Consider the following 13,666-nt stretch of genomic DNA (forward strand, 5'->3'; position numbering starts at 1 on the left):
CTACAATTGATATTGTGAGCCGGGCTCTAAGGAGATCGAAATTGGCAGTCATTGTTTTAGCCATAAGCAGGCAGCAGAGGCCTTTTGAAGGTGGGTCGCTGTGTGTCTCACCTTGGGTTTGGTCTATAATGAAGGTCCACAATAATGGGAGTTACATAAAATGTGCATTAAGCCTGTAGGTTGCTGGTTATCTTGAGTAATTGTCATAATTTTCATAAAAGGTTTCCCCTGGATATGGATTGGGGTTTTGTCCTTCAGCCCGTCCTCTTTCTATTTCCTTATTTGAAGATGAGACCCTTGGAGAAAAGCATGCCACAAAAATCCCAATCACAAGTGCCTGTCTACAGCGTTTTGATTCAAAATATTGTTTTTTGCGAAAGTTCCCGAGTCCTGTCCTTGCAGCAAACAAGAATTTTGCTCTGTAAGGAGCCTGTTCAGAACAAAGGCTCTTAATTGTACAGTCTCCTTTCAAGAGGTCCTTGAGAAAAGTCTCTGTCAAGGGCAAGCTGTGTCCTGGTGAAGAACACAATCCTTCGAAGAACTGACAGTGTTGTGGGATAAACATTCATTTCTACCTCTTTACCACAAGAGGGCACTTAGAGCACATGTAACCATTAGAAGGACTGATGTCATTTGTGTGCTTGCGCCTTTGTCCACATGTATATTGATACATGCTATTCAAAGTGACAGCTCCCTTGATCGTTTTATTGGCTGTGTGTAAAAGCAAATAAAAAACTGGTTTACCACCTGCAGAGTCACCGTGATCTTACTTTGAACAAGCACTGTTTGATTTCTTCAAAGTGAAGTGGGGAAAGCTTATGCCTGTTTTTGTTTTCTGTAAGCACTTTCAAAAAAAGGATTCGGCTACAAGAAAGAAAGTGGTGAGCCGAGAAAAAAAAAAAAAGAGGAAAATTGAGTTTTTCACCAATGAAGGTGTATTGGGTAAAAACTAAAAAACTCTTTTCACACACTCACAGTGATTGTCCGCTGTAATATTGCGCTACACTGTGTGTTCTCAGAGCCTTTTTCTCCGCCACTGTCTGAGCTCGGTGACATTTGTAGCTGATGGGAAATTTAATGTACAAGAACACAAGAGGGCAGTACAAAGGAGTACACCGAGGCTGAGTCTTATTGAGTGTGGCTGAAAGAGAGGAGGAAGCTCGCTCCAAACAAGCTCGGGTGGTGAGATGAAGAGGGGAGGCATGGCAGCAGTAAATGATGCCGGCCCTCTACACCTTGTCAGTTATTAGGAGAAGCCAGAGGAGAAATCCGACATTACATTGTGTTGTCTGCAGAGAAAATAATTGGCTACCTAGGCCCGTTCTCTGGCACCTAACGTACTTGGAAGAGATGTCTTAAAGTGCTGCAGCCAAAGGGAGGAAGAGAGATAAATACACATACTGTATATATCGTAAAACGCTGCACAACGAATTCAAAGGCTCTTTTTACTGTGTGTTCCATAAACTAGGTCTGCAGCGGACAACTAAGTGACGATTAAATGAAGAGGTGCAATTGAGGTCAGAGGCAAAAAAAACAGTTAGCTCTCTTTGAGCTTTGAATCATGACTTATAAATAATGAGCGCAGCAACCACAATTTTCTTTCGGTTTTGTATGCAAGAATTCACTTATTCAACTGCCCTTTCTTAAATCATACTGCCTCTGCATTGTAAACTACATAAGTTCCTCCTAATCATATAAGGGAATGCACGGTATTTTAATTTTAGTTCACTCTATTTTTTCTTCTTCTTCTTTTTTTTTTTTTTTTCCGGTGAGCTGCTCACAGGTGCAACCCATGGCCTGATGTGTGTCATCCAGTGTGTGGGTGGGGACTGCAACTCTATATTGTTCTGCCAAGTCAAACCACAGGGTCACCTGTTCACCACACTGGTACACTTCTACGCCACCCACTGCCAGGCTGCCTGGTTCCTCTGTCACAGATGTACTTACGCGCGAGATTTCCTCACTTTTCAAAACACAGACGAGGTCAGCCAGAGAACATGCACCTCTTAGATGATTTCTGTTCCACAATATATTTTGTCATGTTTCATTACTTATTTCTTAAATGTTGATTGCTCAATTATCAGCAGATAAGATGCCATTCATTCTGGGCCATTTTCATGGTGCGATCAACGGCGAGGCAAAGTATTTTTCTATACGCGTTCCTTATAAGAGGAAAAAAAGAAAGAAAAAGGTGTGAAAAAAATCTGAGCAGCACATTGTTTTGACTCATGGGAGATTGTTCAGTTCTTTCATGCAACTATTACAGAACAGAGTCTTTTAGACGGGAGAGTGGGAGGATTGAGCTCTTGTGTTGATTTGCTTGGCCTCTCCTTGGGGACTTTATCACTGAGCAGTTTCAAATTAAAGCCAGCAGTGGTGCCAGGTAGAATAAGATCATCGGAAAGAAGTGTGAAGAAATAAAAAAAAAAAAAAGGAATAGCTGTAAAATTCATGCAAACATCAGAAGGTGCAAATAGCTCAGGTTTATTTAACACTGCAGGAAATGCCCAACAATAAACTAATATAATGCAGCTAGTTCTCCTAAAATGCAGGCCTTTTGGTTCCATATGCAAACATGATACTGAAACATATAAAGAGTCCGTAGCCTGCGCCTCGCTGCTGCTTGATGAATATCTTAACATTTCATATAAGGAAGCTGAAAATGTCTGCGCTTTAATGCTCTGCGGCAATATATACCAGTAAGTTAGCATTCCCGGAGCGTCCAATCACCATGCAGATAATTTTCACTAGCGGCACTGAGTCATGAAGGACACTTAAGTCTGAGATGTGATCGAAATGCAGAAGCAGCATCGGCACTCTGAGTTTGTCGACATTGTCCATTAGTTTGCCCTCTGCTCCGCGGAGTCTCTGTTGTTTCCTGTCGCACACATGACACGACCAGTTTTATCCATCCTTTGTTTACCTGTAGCCAGAAAAGATTGCTTCCCTGTGGATTGATATGGTTTGTTACATGAAACAAAGGGCAGGCATCGAGGACATTGACTGATATAGGCAGAAGTGATATTTCTTTGAATGCCAAATGAAATAAAATAAAATAAAACATATGGGAAAAAGGACAGTATTAACAAATCCACTCAATGTAAAAAATATAAAATATGCACAATCATATGTGGGCCATAATGTGAAATGAAAAGCACCTTGGACAGCCTTGAAATAGCCACTGCAGATGAGCGCCAGGCATCCAGTTACATAACAAACTGGTACCTGAATGTACAGTGCCATCATGTGCTTAGTTACATTCATTACAACCTTTTTTTAGTTTAAAGCAGTGACATTTGAGGAGAGCTTCGTAAAAAAGGGTCATTAGAAAAGTAAAAGAATTCTTTCCTTCTTTTTTTTTTTTACATCAAAAAAGTAGCATCTACGCAGGGGAGCACAAATAAAGACACTTGCGCTTGCTCATGCAGCCTGAAATTTGTGTTGTAACTGGCCTTCTGTGTTGAGGAAAACTCTTAAACATGATAGAACTTCAAAATTTTTGTGCGTGTGTGTTTATTTGCTTGTGCTGTATATTCTGGAGTTTTTCATCTGTCTTTCAGAGGACATGAGAAAGAATGAGAGTCAGTAGCCCCATGTTACAAAAAAAAGGGTGCAAAGAGCGAGCCAGAGTCGGGCTGTTGTTGCCGGTGCTTCCGGACGGGGGCTGATTTTGCCTCCTCACACTCCTGGTGCGAAGAGTGGTGGTCTTCTTTGTCTGGACCGAGGAACTCTCGGTTGTAAAGAATTGGTCTGTGTCTAGCCCCATGTTGTCGTCCCTGTCGGACGTTTCGGTAATGAGACCCGCGTCGGAGAAAGAGGATGTGTCAGTGCTGTGGAGTGAGTCGGTGGGCGAGGAGATGAGATGGGAATCAGGGTGCCACATGTGATCCGCGTCACCTGGGCTCGCGCTGGCAGAAAGGTGATTAATAGTTAGGTGGGAGCCCGTGATGGGCCTGGCTGTGAAGGTGTGGCGCTGTGTGTTTGACGTCTCTCTGGGGGCGTGCAGGGTGGAGCTCACGTCTTGGGCGCTGGCAGCCAGAGGGGGCAAGTTGTAGGAGGCAAAGTGCCACCCACCAGTTTTGTTGGACCGCACCCCTCCGCAGACTGGCTGGGTGTGGCAGGGGCAACCCAGGACGCGTGCGGGGGTCTGCTGAGTCCAGGACATTAAGTAGCTGATGTTTTCATAAAGGTGGCAGGCCCATGGGTTGCTTCCCAAAGTGATGACTCTGAGAGATGTCACCTTGTCCAGCACTCCAGTGGGCAGCGTGGAGAAGCGGTTAGCATGCAGGTGGAAGTGAGTCAGCCTGGCGAGCCGGTCTAGAGAGCCCGGCAACACCTTCACGAGCAAGTTGTGGGAGAGGTCGATGGTCTCCAGGTGTGCAGGCAGGTTGGTGGGCAGAGTCCAGAAGTGATTGCGGCTCAGGTTGAGTGTGCACAGATTGATCAGCGTGTTGTTGATGAAGATGGCCCTCTCCAGCTTGTTGCTGGACAGGTCAAGCATCCGCAGATTCCACTGGTAGGCCGTGTCATTCTTGTCCAGCAGCTGGATGTGGTTGGAGGCGGCGTGGAGCTGCCAGAGGGAGCGAGGCAAGTCCTTGGGCAGCTGGCTCAGTCTGTTGTGGGACAAATCAAGGATGCGGAGGTGGGTGTACGCGGCGAGCTCACCGCCCAGGTTGTGGAGTCGGTTGTGGGACAGGTTAAGGGAGAGTAGGTTGTACTGCAAGCCTTCGGGCAGCTGCCTCAGACTCCTCCAGGAGCAGTCTACCTCCCGGTGGCTGTGGGTGCAGGAGCACTCGGAGGGACACACAGCCAGGACGCGCAACCCCAGGCACAACACAAGCACGAGTTCCAGGAGGGCCTCATTAGGGGAAGGCTTCAGCAGCACATGCCTGCTGGAAGAAAGACGGGGAGAATATTAGCGGTTGCTGTACACGGCGTCATCTTTAGCGCCAGGAGGCACGCTGTGGAAGTGGAAGTGACGCCTGCAGTCGTTTGGGAAGGGAACAACAAACAATTGCTGTCTGTCAGAGAAGCATAGCAACTGTAGAGGGCTGTGCCGAATAAAACTGGTTTCATCATTTCAGTAGCTGTAGCCTCTGCAAAAAGCATCTCTCACCCACATACACAGAAGCACGCGTGTCTCTTATAATTGCATGCTGTTCATGCACACACAGGCAGCCTAATGTTCACACCACATTGGTTCCAGGTACACACATTAATGTTACATGCCGAACTGAACTAATTATACAGTCGTGTTTATACGGGTTCTGTTGCGGCGTCCTTTATGTGCGCCTTTGCTCAGGCGTTCAAATGTGCTCTTTTCAATAACCGATAAACATTTGACCTGCACCGTAAAAGGATATTTCTCGTCTCTTGAAGAAAATCATTCATCACAAAGGAGAAATCCCTGCAGTCATTCTCCCTGGCATCAGTTTGCGTGTTCAGTCATCAGTGGTTGTCAGTGAAGTCAGTCCCATGCTCTCAGAGGAGGAGAACTAGCTCAATAGCAGGCTTTTATTAATGACTCCACAGAGAGCATCAGCTGGTCCAAAGGCAGGCAAAGACACAGCCAGCAGCTCTGCACTGTGGAAACTGCAGTATGTTGTGAGCCGGGGTGTGGCAGCATGTGTGTGTTCAAAAATGAAAGAGTGTTTAAATGTGTCCATAACTCACCTTCTCATCTTATCATTCCAGTCACTTTTCTCTGCTCCTTTCTGCTGCTGTCTAGCCCCTCTTCACTCTCCTCTCCTGCTTTCAAGCTCGGGACCAGCTGGTGCTCTGCTGAAGAGGATTTTTTTTTTCTTTTTTAAAAAAGAGATTTTTCTCCCAGTTCAATCACAGAATTTGACCCTTGCTCAACTTGTCCAGGTCAGGCTGCCCTCACTGCCTTGTGGTCCGGTCGTTTTTCCCCCCTATGAAAAGCCACGAGTTTACTATTGCCGCTTATGGATCTTTTGGGTTGGCTCGATCAGGCACTGCAGGCTCTGGATTTACTGTGTGCAGTGGAAGTGAGCGGGGAGGGGAGGGGTGTGGGTGGATGGAGGGGGAAGTATTAGGAGCGGGGTGCAAGGAGAAGTGGAGCACATAATGGAAGGGTCCCTGCATAAAAAGGATTCTACAAAGGCAACTCCTCAGCCCCTTTTAAAGCTGGCAGCTTTCCGGATTTACCTCCGCATTTAAAGTGACAACCATTGTTGTGCTTAGATTAACCGGATGATTTCCGTCCTGTTTGTGCTCCAAATAAGATGGACTGTTATCAGTTATCGCTTAAATCTATGTTATCCCCCCCCCTCTAAAGTATCCCCTTACAAAGCATTGGTGTGCTGTAATTGCTTGTTATTTTCCCTGTGCAAATTTAGTGGCTGCCACAAAGAGCCTCAAGATTTATTGCAGAGGACTCTCCTCCACTGCAGCTTCCTACCTGTCATCAGCAATACAGGCAACTCTCCATTTTGCACTGCATTGCTGTACCTCTACCACACACTCGCATCGGCTCGCGAGGCACCGTTTGCCACAATGCAAGGCTGTGAATTTATTAAATCACAGCAATCGGAGAGTCAGATCTTTTAACCATATCTTTGTGGTCATGTACTTTAGTAGTAATATTTTGCCACGCTCTTGTCACTTCTCTTTCTTTGGACTCTTTTTTCGCCTGGTCATACTTACAGTAGCTACGTGCACTGATACTGAAACTCATGTCTCCTGTCACTGCCTCCTCCAACAAGCCTAAAAGTTAAAACCCTTGCCTCCGCTGTCAGTCACTACGGCAGGCTGGGCTGTCAGTTTGAGCTGTGTTCCCAAATGCTGTAGCAGCAGAGGGAAAAATCACCCAAATCCTCCACGTTCACTTTAAAATACATTAAAGCTAACTGCGTCTCATACCTAAACTACTAGATTTTACAAAAAAAAAAGAAAGAAAAAAGAGAAGTTTCCGTCCCTGTTTCTTTCGGCAGTCAAAGCCTGTGTGCGAAAGGTGAATATTCAGAACCGAAAAGAGACCATTCACGTTTTCTAAATGAAGAGCTCACATCCATCATGATGTGTCTCGAGCAAAGACGGTGGGCAAATATTCTCACACGGTGGCGGAAGCGGCCCTTTATTGGCTTTTTTAAAAAGGTTTTTTTGTGTGTGTGTGTGGCTTTGTGAGCCCTGGCTGAGGTGACGAGGGTGTTATTTCTGACTTCTGTGGCACTGCTTGGAAGAGGCACATTCTCTGCTTGCTAATCAAGCAGCCTGCCCTCCCCCGCCCCGCCCCCCCGCCTTTCTCTACCACACGCAAACATTCTCACACGTTGCACACCTAAACAGGGAATGTCTGTCCAATCCTTGAAAGAGGTTTAAATTGTTCTTTTATTTTTAGAAACACAAAAGCATACCAAATTGACTTAAGTGTACAAAAGTGTATCATAATATAAACTGTTCCTTGTTAAATGTCAAACATCAGAGCAATACATTATCAAGCCACCGTGAAACACTCGATGTGCAGGTCGACTTGATTTGTTTCAAAACACACGCTATTGTTGTATCTAAGGGAAAGGAGGAGCTGCTGAAAGAAATCCTTTATTTCGAGTTAAAGGGCTGTAAAGCTGAGGGAGGTGAAGGGAGTTGCTGAGGGACTTTAATGGCTTCACACATATAAATCTACTGCCCATCCTTTGGTTTCTCTTTTTCCTCAGAGGAGGGTGTCGCTGCTGGTGCCGCTGCTGCACTGCTGGGCTCAGGGTTGGCGGCCTCTTCCTGTGGCTTTGGAGAGGATGAGCTCTCAGCGGCTGCAGGTGTAGCGGAAGCCTGCTCGCTGACGGCGGCGTCCCCTTCCTCCTTCTTTCCTACCGCTTGTCCATCCTCCTTCGCCTTCCCTCCTTCTTCCTTGGCAGCACCGTTGCTCACTTCGTCCTGTGTTTGACTTATGTCAGCCATCAACACGGTGGTCTCTCTGGGTTCCGACTTATTTTGGTCCTGCTTGCAATTTCCCTCCCAATGCTCAGGGTTGCTGGTCAGGTCGTCGTTGCTGCTCAGGGCCTTGAGGCGCCTGCTCAAACTGCACACCTTACACGCCAGACACAACGTGGAAATCAGGAAGATAACGCAGCCTATGACCAGACCGCCTACCACCTGAACGAATGGGGACTGGGCATTCTTGGATAAAGTATCCAAAAAATTGGTTGGAGTGGTGCTGGTGGTGGTGGTGGCGGTGGTGGGAATGGTGGCGGCCCTGACGGTGGGGGCTATTGAAGTGCTCAAAAGTGAAGTGTTATTATTTGTGTCTTGATTGGGCTGAGAAGCAGGACTTGTTGAGCTGGGTGTCATCGCTGAACTGGAAATATCTGATGAAGTATTGAAAGTTGTAGTATTGACATTTGCACTGCTACACGGGATCAGCAGTAACGCAACCAGGAACTCGGCGCAGCACACCAAGGAAAGGAGGCCAGTCATTTTGAGATCTGAAAACACATTGAATGACATAATGAGCTTTAAAATGTACATTTCAAAGCAAGTAAAAAAACAGTCAGGCAAGTACCCGGAATTCACCTTATTGTAGTTAACAAGTGAATGCAGGATTTTACCAGTATTATATTATATAGCAGAGATTCTGCCATAGTTCCTTTATTTGCCATACTAAACGCGACGCAGAAAATAAAAAATAATCTCGCAAAGACTTGTTAATCCATCACAGCGAGTGTTTAGTGATTTATGAAAATGTAGATTCGTTTGTAGGTAGGCAGGGTCAAGGAGGGTACGCGCCGGGCGAAGGTCCGACGCAAGCCTCTAAACCACACTGCATAATGAACGGTGGGTTTTCAGACAATCAAAACCAATAGGCAAAAGACGAGGCACACATGATTTGATGGAAGGGTAAGGTCAGTTAGTTTGTTTGCTTCTTGCTCTTAAAAGGTTGTGGCTAACCGTCAAAAATAAGCTCTGAGGCGTTACACAGCTGCCGTTTGAAGTGCTGTAAAAGATTGGAACAATAGAAAAGTGTCATTAACATAGATTTAGATGCCTGTCGTGTTTTTTTTGTTGTTGTTGTTGTTGTTGTTTTTTTTGTTTTTTTGGTGAAACTGATCAACAGAATTTGTTTCCACTCGGAAAGACAGATGTGTTAATAGTTTTCCCATAATTTGGCGTGATTACTTAAACATTTACAGTGCCCACTTTCATTATTCTTGTTTTGGGATGTAATTGCGAATTATACAGAAATCTAATAGTAAACAGAGATGAAACCAACAGGTGACTGCATTTTGTTTGTTTAAAGGGCAATCTTCAAAACTAGTAGATTTAAGTAAAAATGACAGGCAAAAGCATCACGTTTTTATCGTTAGGAGTTAAGACTAAAGACTAAAGACTGTTCAAGGATGTCAAATGTGAAGTTGATGTCATCCTCTAAGTGTTTGCGCCATCTAAACAGACAAATACACAGCTTGTATTGTTATATAAAAAATCAAGGTGCCACTTACGTCGTTTTTGGTCTTGATATAGCTCCAAGAAGAAGTGGATTTAAGTGTAAATGATTAGTCAATATTTACTGCGGTAAATTGACAAAAATGTGGCGCCAGTGAGGAGATATGAACGATGTGTAACGACACCAATCCACATTAATGACAAATTCATCTCGTTCACTGTGTTCTTACTTCTCCATTTGGACTATATTAAGAAAAGGAAGTGGTTTTGGTGTTCGTGCTCTGTTCACTGCTGTTGTTGGTCATGCAGACATCTGTGGGCCCACACTATTTAAAGTAGCAGCAACTGCGAATGGCTACCGCTAGTATCTAACTAGTCCCGTTAAGTCATCTGCATCTGCACAAATGCGGTGGTGATAACGTGACAAACCCGCAGTGTCGTGAAATGAACACATAATCTGCAAAAGGACAACAGTTGGTCAGACTGCAGACTGCACCGTTATGCAAAATACATTTTATTAGAAACATTGTAAGGGCTGCAGTCACGGATATGGTAATGCTTGATGCTGGTGCTGATTCCACTGCTGCATACTCAGTGCCCGGCCGCATATATATTTGTATGTTTTATATAACAAGCATGCATAGGTATCTAATTTTCGGCATCAACTAAGTATTTGTGACCTAGCCGCAAGTTCTCATAGATGAGTAATTATAGAGTCCGTTTCACATAAAGGCCAGCGGACCCTTTTTGAAACTGCTGCATCGAAACACGCGTTGGTGTGTACGAAAAGCTGTGCTCAACATCTGTTCACTGAATAACAAAAATAAATATTAATGTCAAAATTGATTTGCATTGATTGAAAGTGGGGTTATTTTATAAAGTTCCCCTTTTAATTTCCTCTGTAACTGTACGCCATGCTTCCTGTGTGACTTCATTAGTGCCGTGTGCACCTGCACCTGCGCTTCACTCATACAAGAGGGAAATGCTTGATTTGGCAGGTTGTTGTAGATGATCGAAGCGGCAGCGACATGATGGAGGAGCTGGCTCTGAGAGCATCTGTTCCACAGGTACGCGTGTACAGGCCCTGGAGTCTGGAGTGTGTGACTCCCTGCTGCTCAGCCTACTGTGAAAGAGAGAATTTCATCATCGTGACCATGAAAACAAGAGCAACGGATAGAAAGACTGATAATAAACATGACATAGACATCTGTGCTCTCAGGGTGAGAAGTGTCCACTGTTGCTATGTGGAATGTAATGAATTACCGTGGCACCCTAAATGCAACAAGTTGCCCCTGCATTAATCGTTCTTAAAAGCAGCTGAAGGGTTGAGTGTATTTCTATGATGCACTCAAAATGGAGCGATTTGTGAGAAAAGGAGAAAAGCGTCATTAAGTCTGTGAGGAAGTGAGAAGAACAAAATGATTTTATCTGAAAAGACCTACACCCTCCCCCGAGTGACGGAAAGTCCCATTTGTCAGTTAAAACCCATTCACCCACTCTATGCGTGCTTCTAGGTACATGTGTGCAGACACCCCCCCCCCTTTTCTTTTTGTCTTCACTTCTATAAATAGCTGACTCGCTGGCTGTGTTTGTGGACAGCTTCATTAAGGACACTCCCAAGGCCATCAATTGACGGCTGACAGTTGCAACAGTGGGCTCAGCAAATGTCAAAATGGCCTCCAGAAGCCCCCCCACCCCCCGCACACACACACACACACCCCTCTGCTTCAACCACAACAAAACTGCAGGGATGCAGGTGTGATGTGATGACTGTGGGTCTCTCGCACTTTTTATGTCACCTTTGCAGCTGCGATTTGATCAAAAGCATTGACTGTGCGTATGACACGGTTGAATCCTCAAGTCTGAAACGTGGCAAATAAGAAAATCGAACAAACGACTAATTGTCATTCTGTGGCTGGCCTCGCAGTAATGGAAAGAGTTTCTCCTTCACCAAGCGCTGGTCACGTGACCCAGTACCAGTTGGAGTCAAAGAGCTTTTAGATGCAGCGGAGGATACAAGGTCCTCTCTTTTCCACTGGACTGATACCAGTATGCAGAAATCAATCCATCATTCTTTTCAGTCAAAGCCAGACTTCAGATGCAACCTTACTGATAACAGGGCTCAAGGACTGAATGTGAGCAGTATTTCTCACTTTAGTGACAGCTCCCAAGGCCTCATATCAAAAAACCTACAAAGGATTCATCACTGAAAGGCTGCATACAAATAAAGGTAAAAAATAAAATAAAAAATTGGTAAAGGAGTACCCATCAATGATGTGTTAGTGAGGATTCTATAAGCTGAATAAACATTATAAGGCCTAGATTATAGAAATGCCATAATACACAAATAAAAAAGGTTTTTCAATGATTAGTTTTAGCTAAATGTTGTTTATAATTATTATTATAAGACTGTAATAGTCCATTCTTTTAACGGACAGTTGCAGTAGAGGCAGACTGGGGTATTGGGTGAAGGGGGTATTATCCCACATGTAGGATAATATCTAACTACTTGGCCATCAGTTCACCCCAGATCTGACCAGGCTCAGTGTAAAATGTGCACAGCTGCAATAAAAAGCCGCACTGTTCTCAGTACAAAGTCACAGTGTGGAGACAGATGGTGCACACTATTACTTTCAGTTGAGTCTTTATGCCACCTAGAGGCAAAATGGGATTTTGATTATCATGCAGCTGCTGCAAGCTCATAGCTTTAACTTTATGCTGAAATTAGCTTGAATGTTCATTACCGACAATGGACGTGGCAAGTGGAAGAGAAAATGCGATAAAACTGTAATTAAACTGGTCTTCTGTGAGCGGGCAGCAGCTCAGTCCGGTGGTGATTAGGTGACACCGCTTCATCCTGGAAATCTCCTTGGTTGCCGTGGCCGTACCTGTTCGTGTCATTGAACTGTTGAATGACGAGTCTGGCCGAGTGCATCCGGCTGAATGTGAGAACACAGAGTGCTCCTGTATGCCCCCTGCAGTCATCTGACTGCTTCTGTCAGCAGTAAAATCATCAATAAATTCCATTAGCAACTAGCCATGAAAAAAACAATAACCGAGGCACCGCCATGTCTGACAGATGCAGGGGGGATTTGGGTCACGGGCTGCTCATTTTTGCCTTGCACACATTCCTTTTAGTGGAGGTTGACTTTGGTGTAATCAGTCCTTAAAACTGTGCCACTTTCCGGTTATATATTTATAGATGGTCCGAACTGTGATGTGGCTCTCTCCACATTTAATACTGACAACTCCACAAATCTAAAACCGGGATGAAAGCTAAGGAACACGAGTCTATAGTCTATACACAAAAGGGAAGAAAGAAAGGAAGAACTTTACAAAATAAAAAAAGGAAAGACAAAGAAAACCAAACAGGGTCACAGGATACACAGAACCATGACAGTCAGTATACTATACTGTAATAAACCAACAAAGTTACAATGACAATTTTGCAGCTTCAAGCTCACATTACTCTTTTTATAGTGTCTTAAATGATTTCTTTCAGTTTTTCTGTATTACATACCCACAGTGCATGACTATTTGAACTTCTGATGACATATCTTTGGTGGTTTTATTTTGCCTCATTATTACCCTCTTCAACTGTATGGTCATTTAATTACTGTTAATATTATATAGTATCTAATATTATACATACACTGATCAGAGATAACATCATGACCGCCTTTGTAATATTGTGGTCTCCCATGTGCCTCCAAAAACAGCCGTGACTCATCAGAGAATGAACATGGGCCGGCTGTGGGTGTCCTGTGGTGTCTGGTCATAGAATGTCGTAAGTGGACAGACACACACACACAGACACACACACATGCACACACTCACACACATCTAAATGATTCTTTGGATTGGTTCCAAAAGTCTCCCAGCAGAACATTGCATTACAACAGGATGGTCAATGTTATTTACTTCTCCTGTCAGTGGTCATAATGTTATGCCTGGTCAGTGTATGCTTTTCACTTCTTTAAATATTGACACAAACCAACTCAAATTAAGTTTGGGACTCTGTGTGATGACTTAATGCAGTAATCATTATTTCATTTTAAACTGAATAAGTTGAAGAACAAACAATGTGTCAGGGTCGACATACTTTCGGTCTCCAGTGTTTGCTTTAGCTACCACACATTCATTCACAACAGACCCCTTTCCCTTGGCAGACAAATTCACTTGTAACAGTAGAGGGGGCAGCAGGGAGAGGTGTATAAATGATGACTTTGTTCCATTAAGTGTTCCAGTAACCCATTAACCAGAAATT

The 13,666-nt window shown here is 44.3% G+C and overlaps 2 protein-coding genes across 3 annotated transcripts; both read right to left on the bottom strand.

Annotated features, from left to right (window-relative positions):
• Nucleotides 1-2,463: 2,463 nt before the first annotated feature.
• On the bottom strand, nucleotides 2,464-6,291 carry LOC125020766 (oligodendrocyte-myelin glycoprotein-like). 2 transcript variants are annotated; one of them, XM_047606256.1, is made up of 2 exons: nucleotides 5,674-6,291; nucleotides 2,464-4,889 (listed from the first exon to the last, which is right to left on the bottom strand). In XM_047606256.1, exons 1-2 carry the CDS (start codon nucleotides 5,679-5,681, stop codon nucleotides 3,557-3,559), a joined length of 1,341 nt encoding a protein of 446 aa, XP_047462212.1. In that variant the 5' UTR covers nucleotides 5,682-6,291; the 3' UTR covers nucleotides 2,464-3,556. The 2 variants fall into 2 exon arrangements, with proteins under 2 accessions (XP_047462212.1, XP_047462211.1); XM_047606255.1 differs by having other exon boundaries at nucleotides 2,464-4,892.
• A 1,041-nt stretch (nucleotides 6,292-7,332) lies between these two features.
• Nucleotides 7,333-9,722, bottom strand: LOC125021253 (mucin-5AC). The gene is made up of 2 exons (XM_047607233.1): nucleotides 9,456-9,722; nucleotides 7,333-8,441 (listed from the first exon to the last, which is right to left on the bottom strand). The coding sequence occupies exon 2, from the start codon at nucleotides 8,431-8,433 to the stop codon at nucleotides 7,642-7,644; it is 792 nt and encodes a 263-aa protein (XP_047463189.1). The 5' UTR covers nucleotides 8,434-8,441; nucleotides 9,456-9,722; the 3' UTR covers nucleotides 7,333-7,641.
• Nucleotides 9,723-13,666: the final 3,944 nt, after the last annotated feature.

The sequence above is a fragment of the Mugil cephalus genome, chromosome 15 (assembly GCF_022458985.1).
Source record: "Mugil cephalus isolate CIBA_MC_2020 chromosome 15, CIBA_Mcephalus_1.1, whole genome shotgun sequence".
NCBI classification, from domain to species: domain Eukaryota; kingdom Metazoa; phylum Chordata; class Actinopteri; order Mugiliformes; family Mugilidae; genus Mugil; species Mugil cephalus.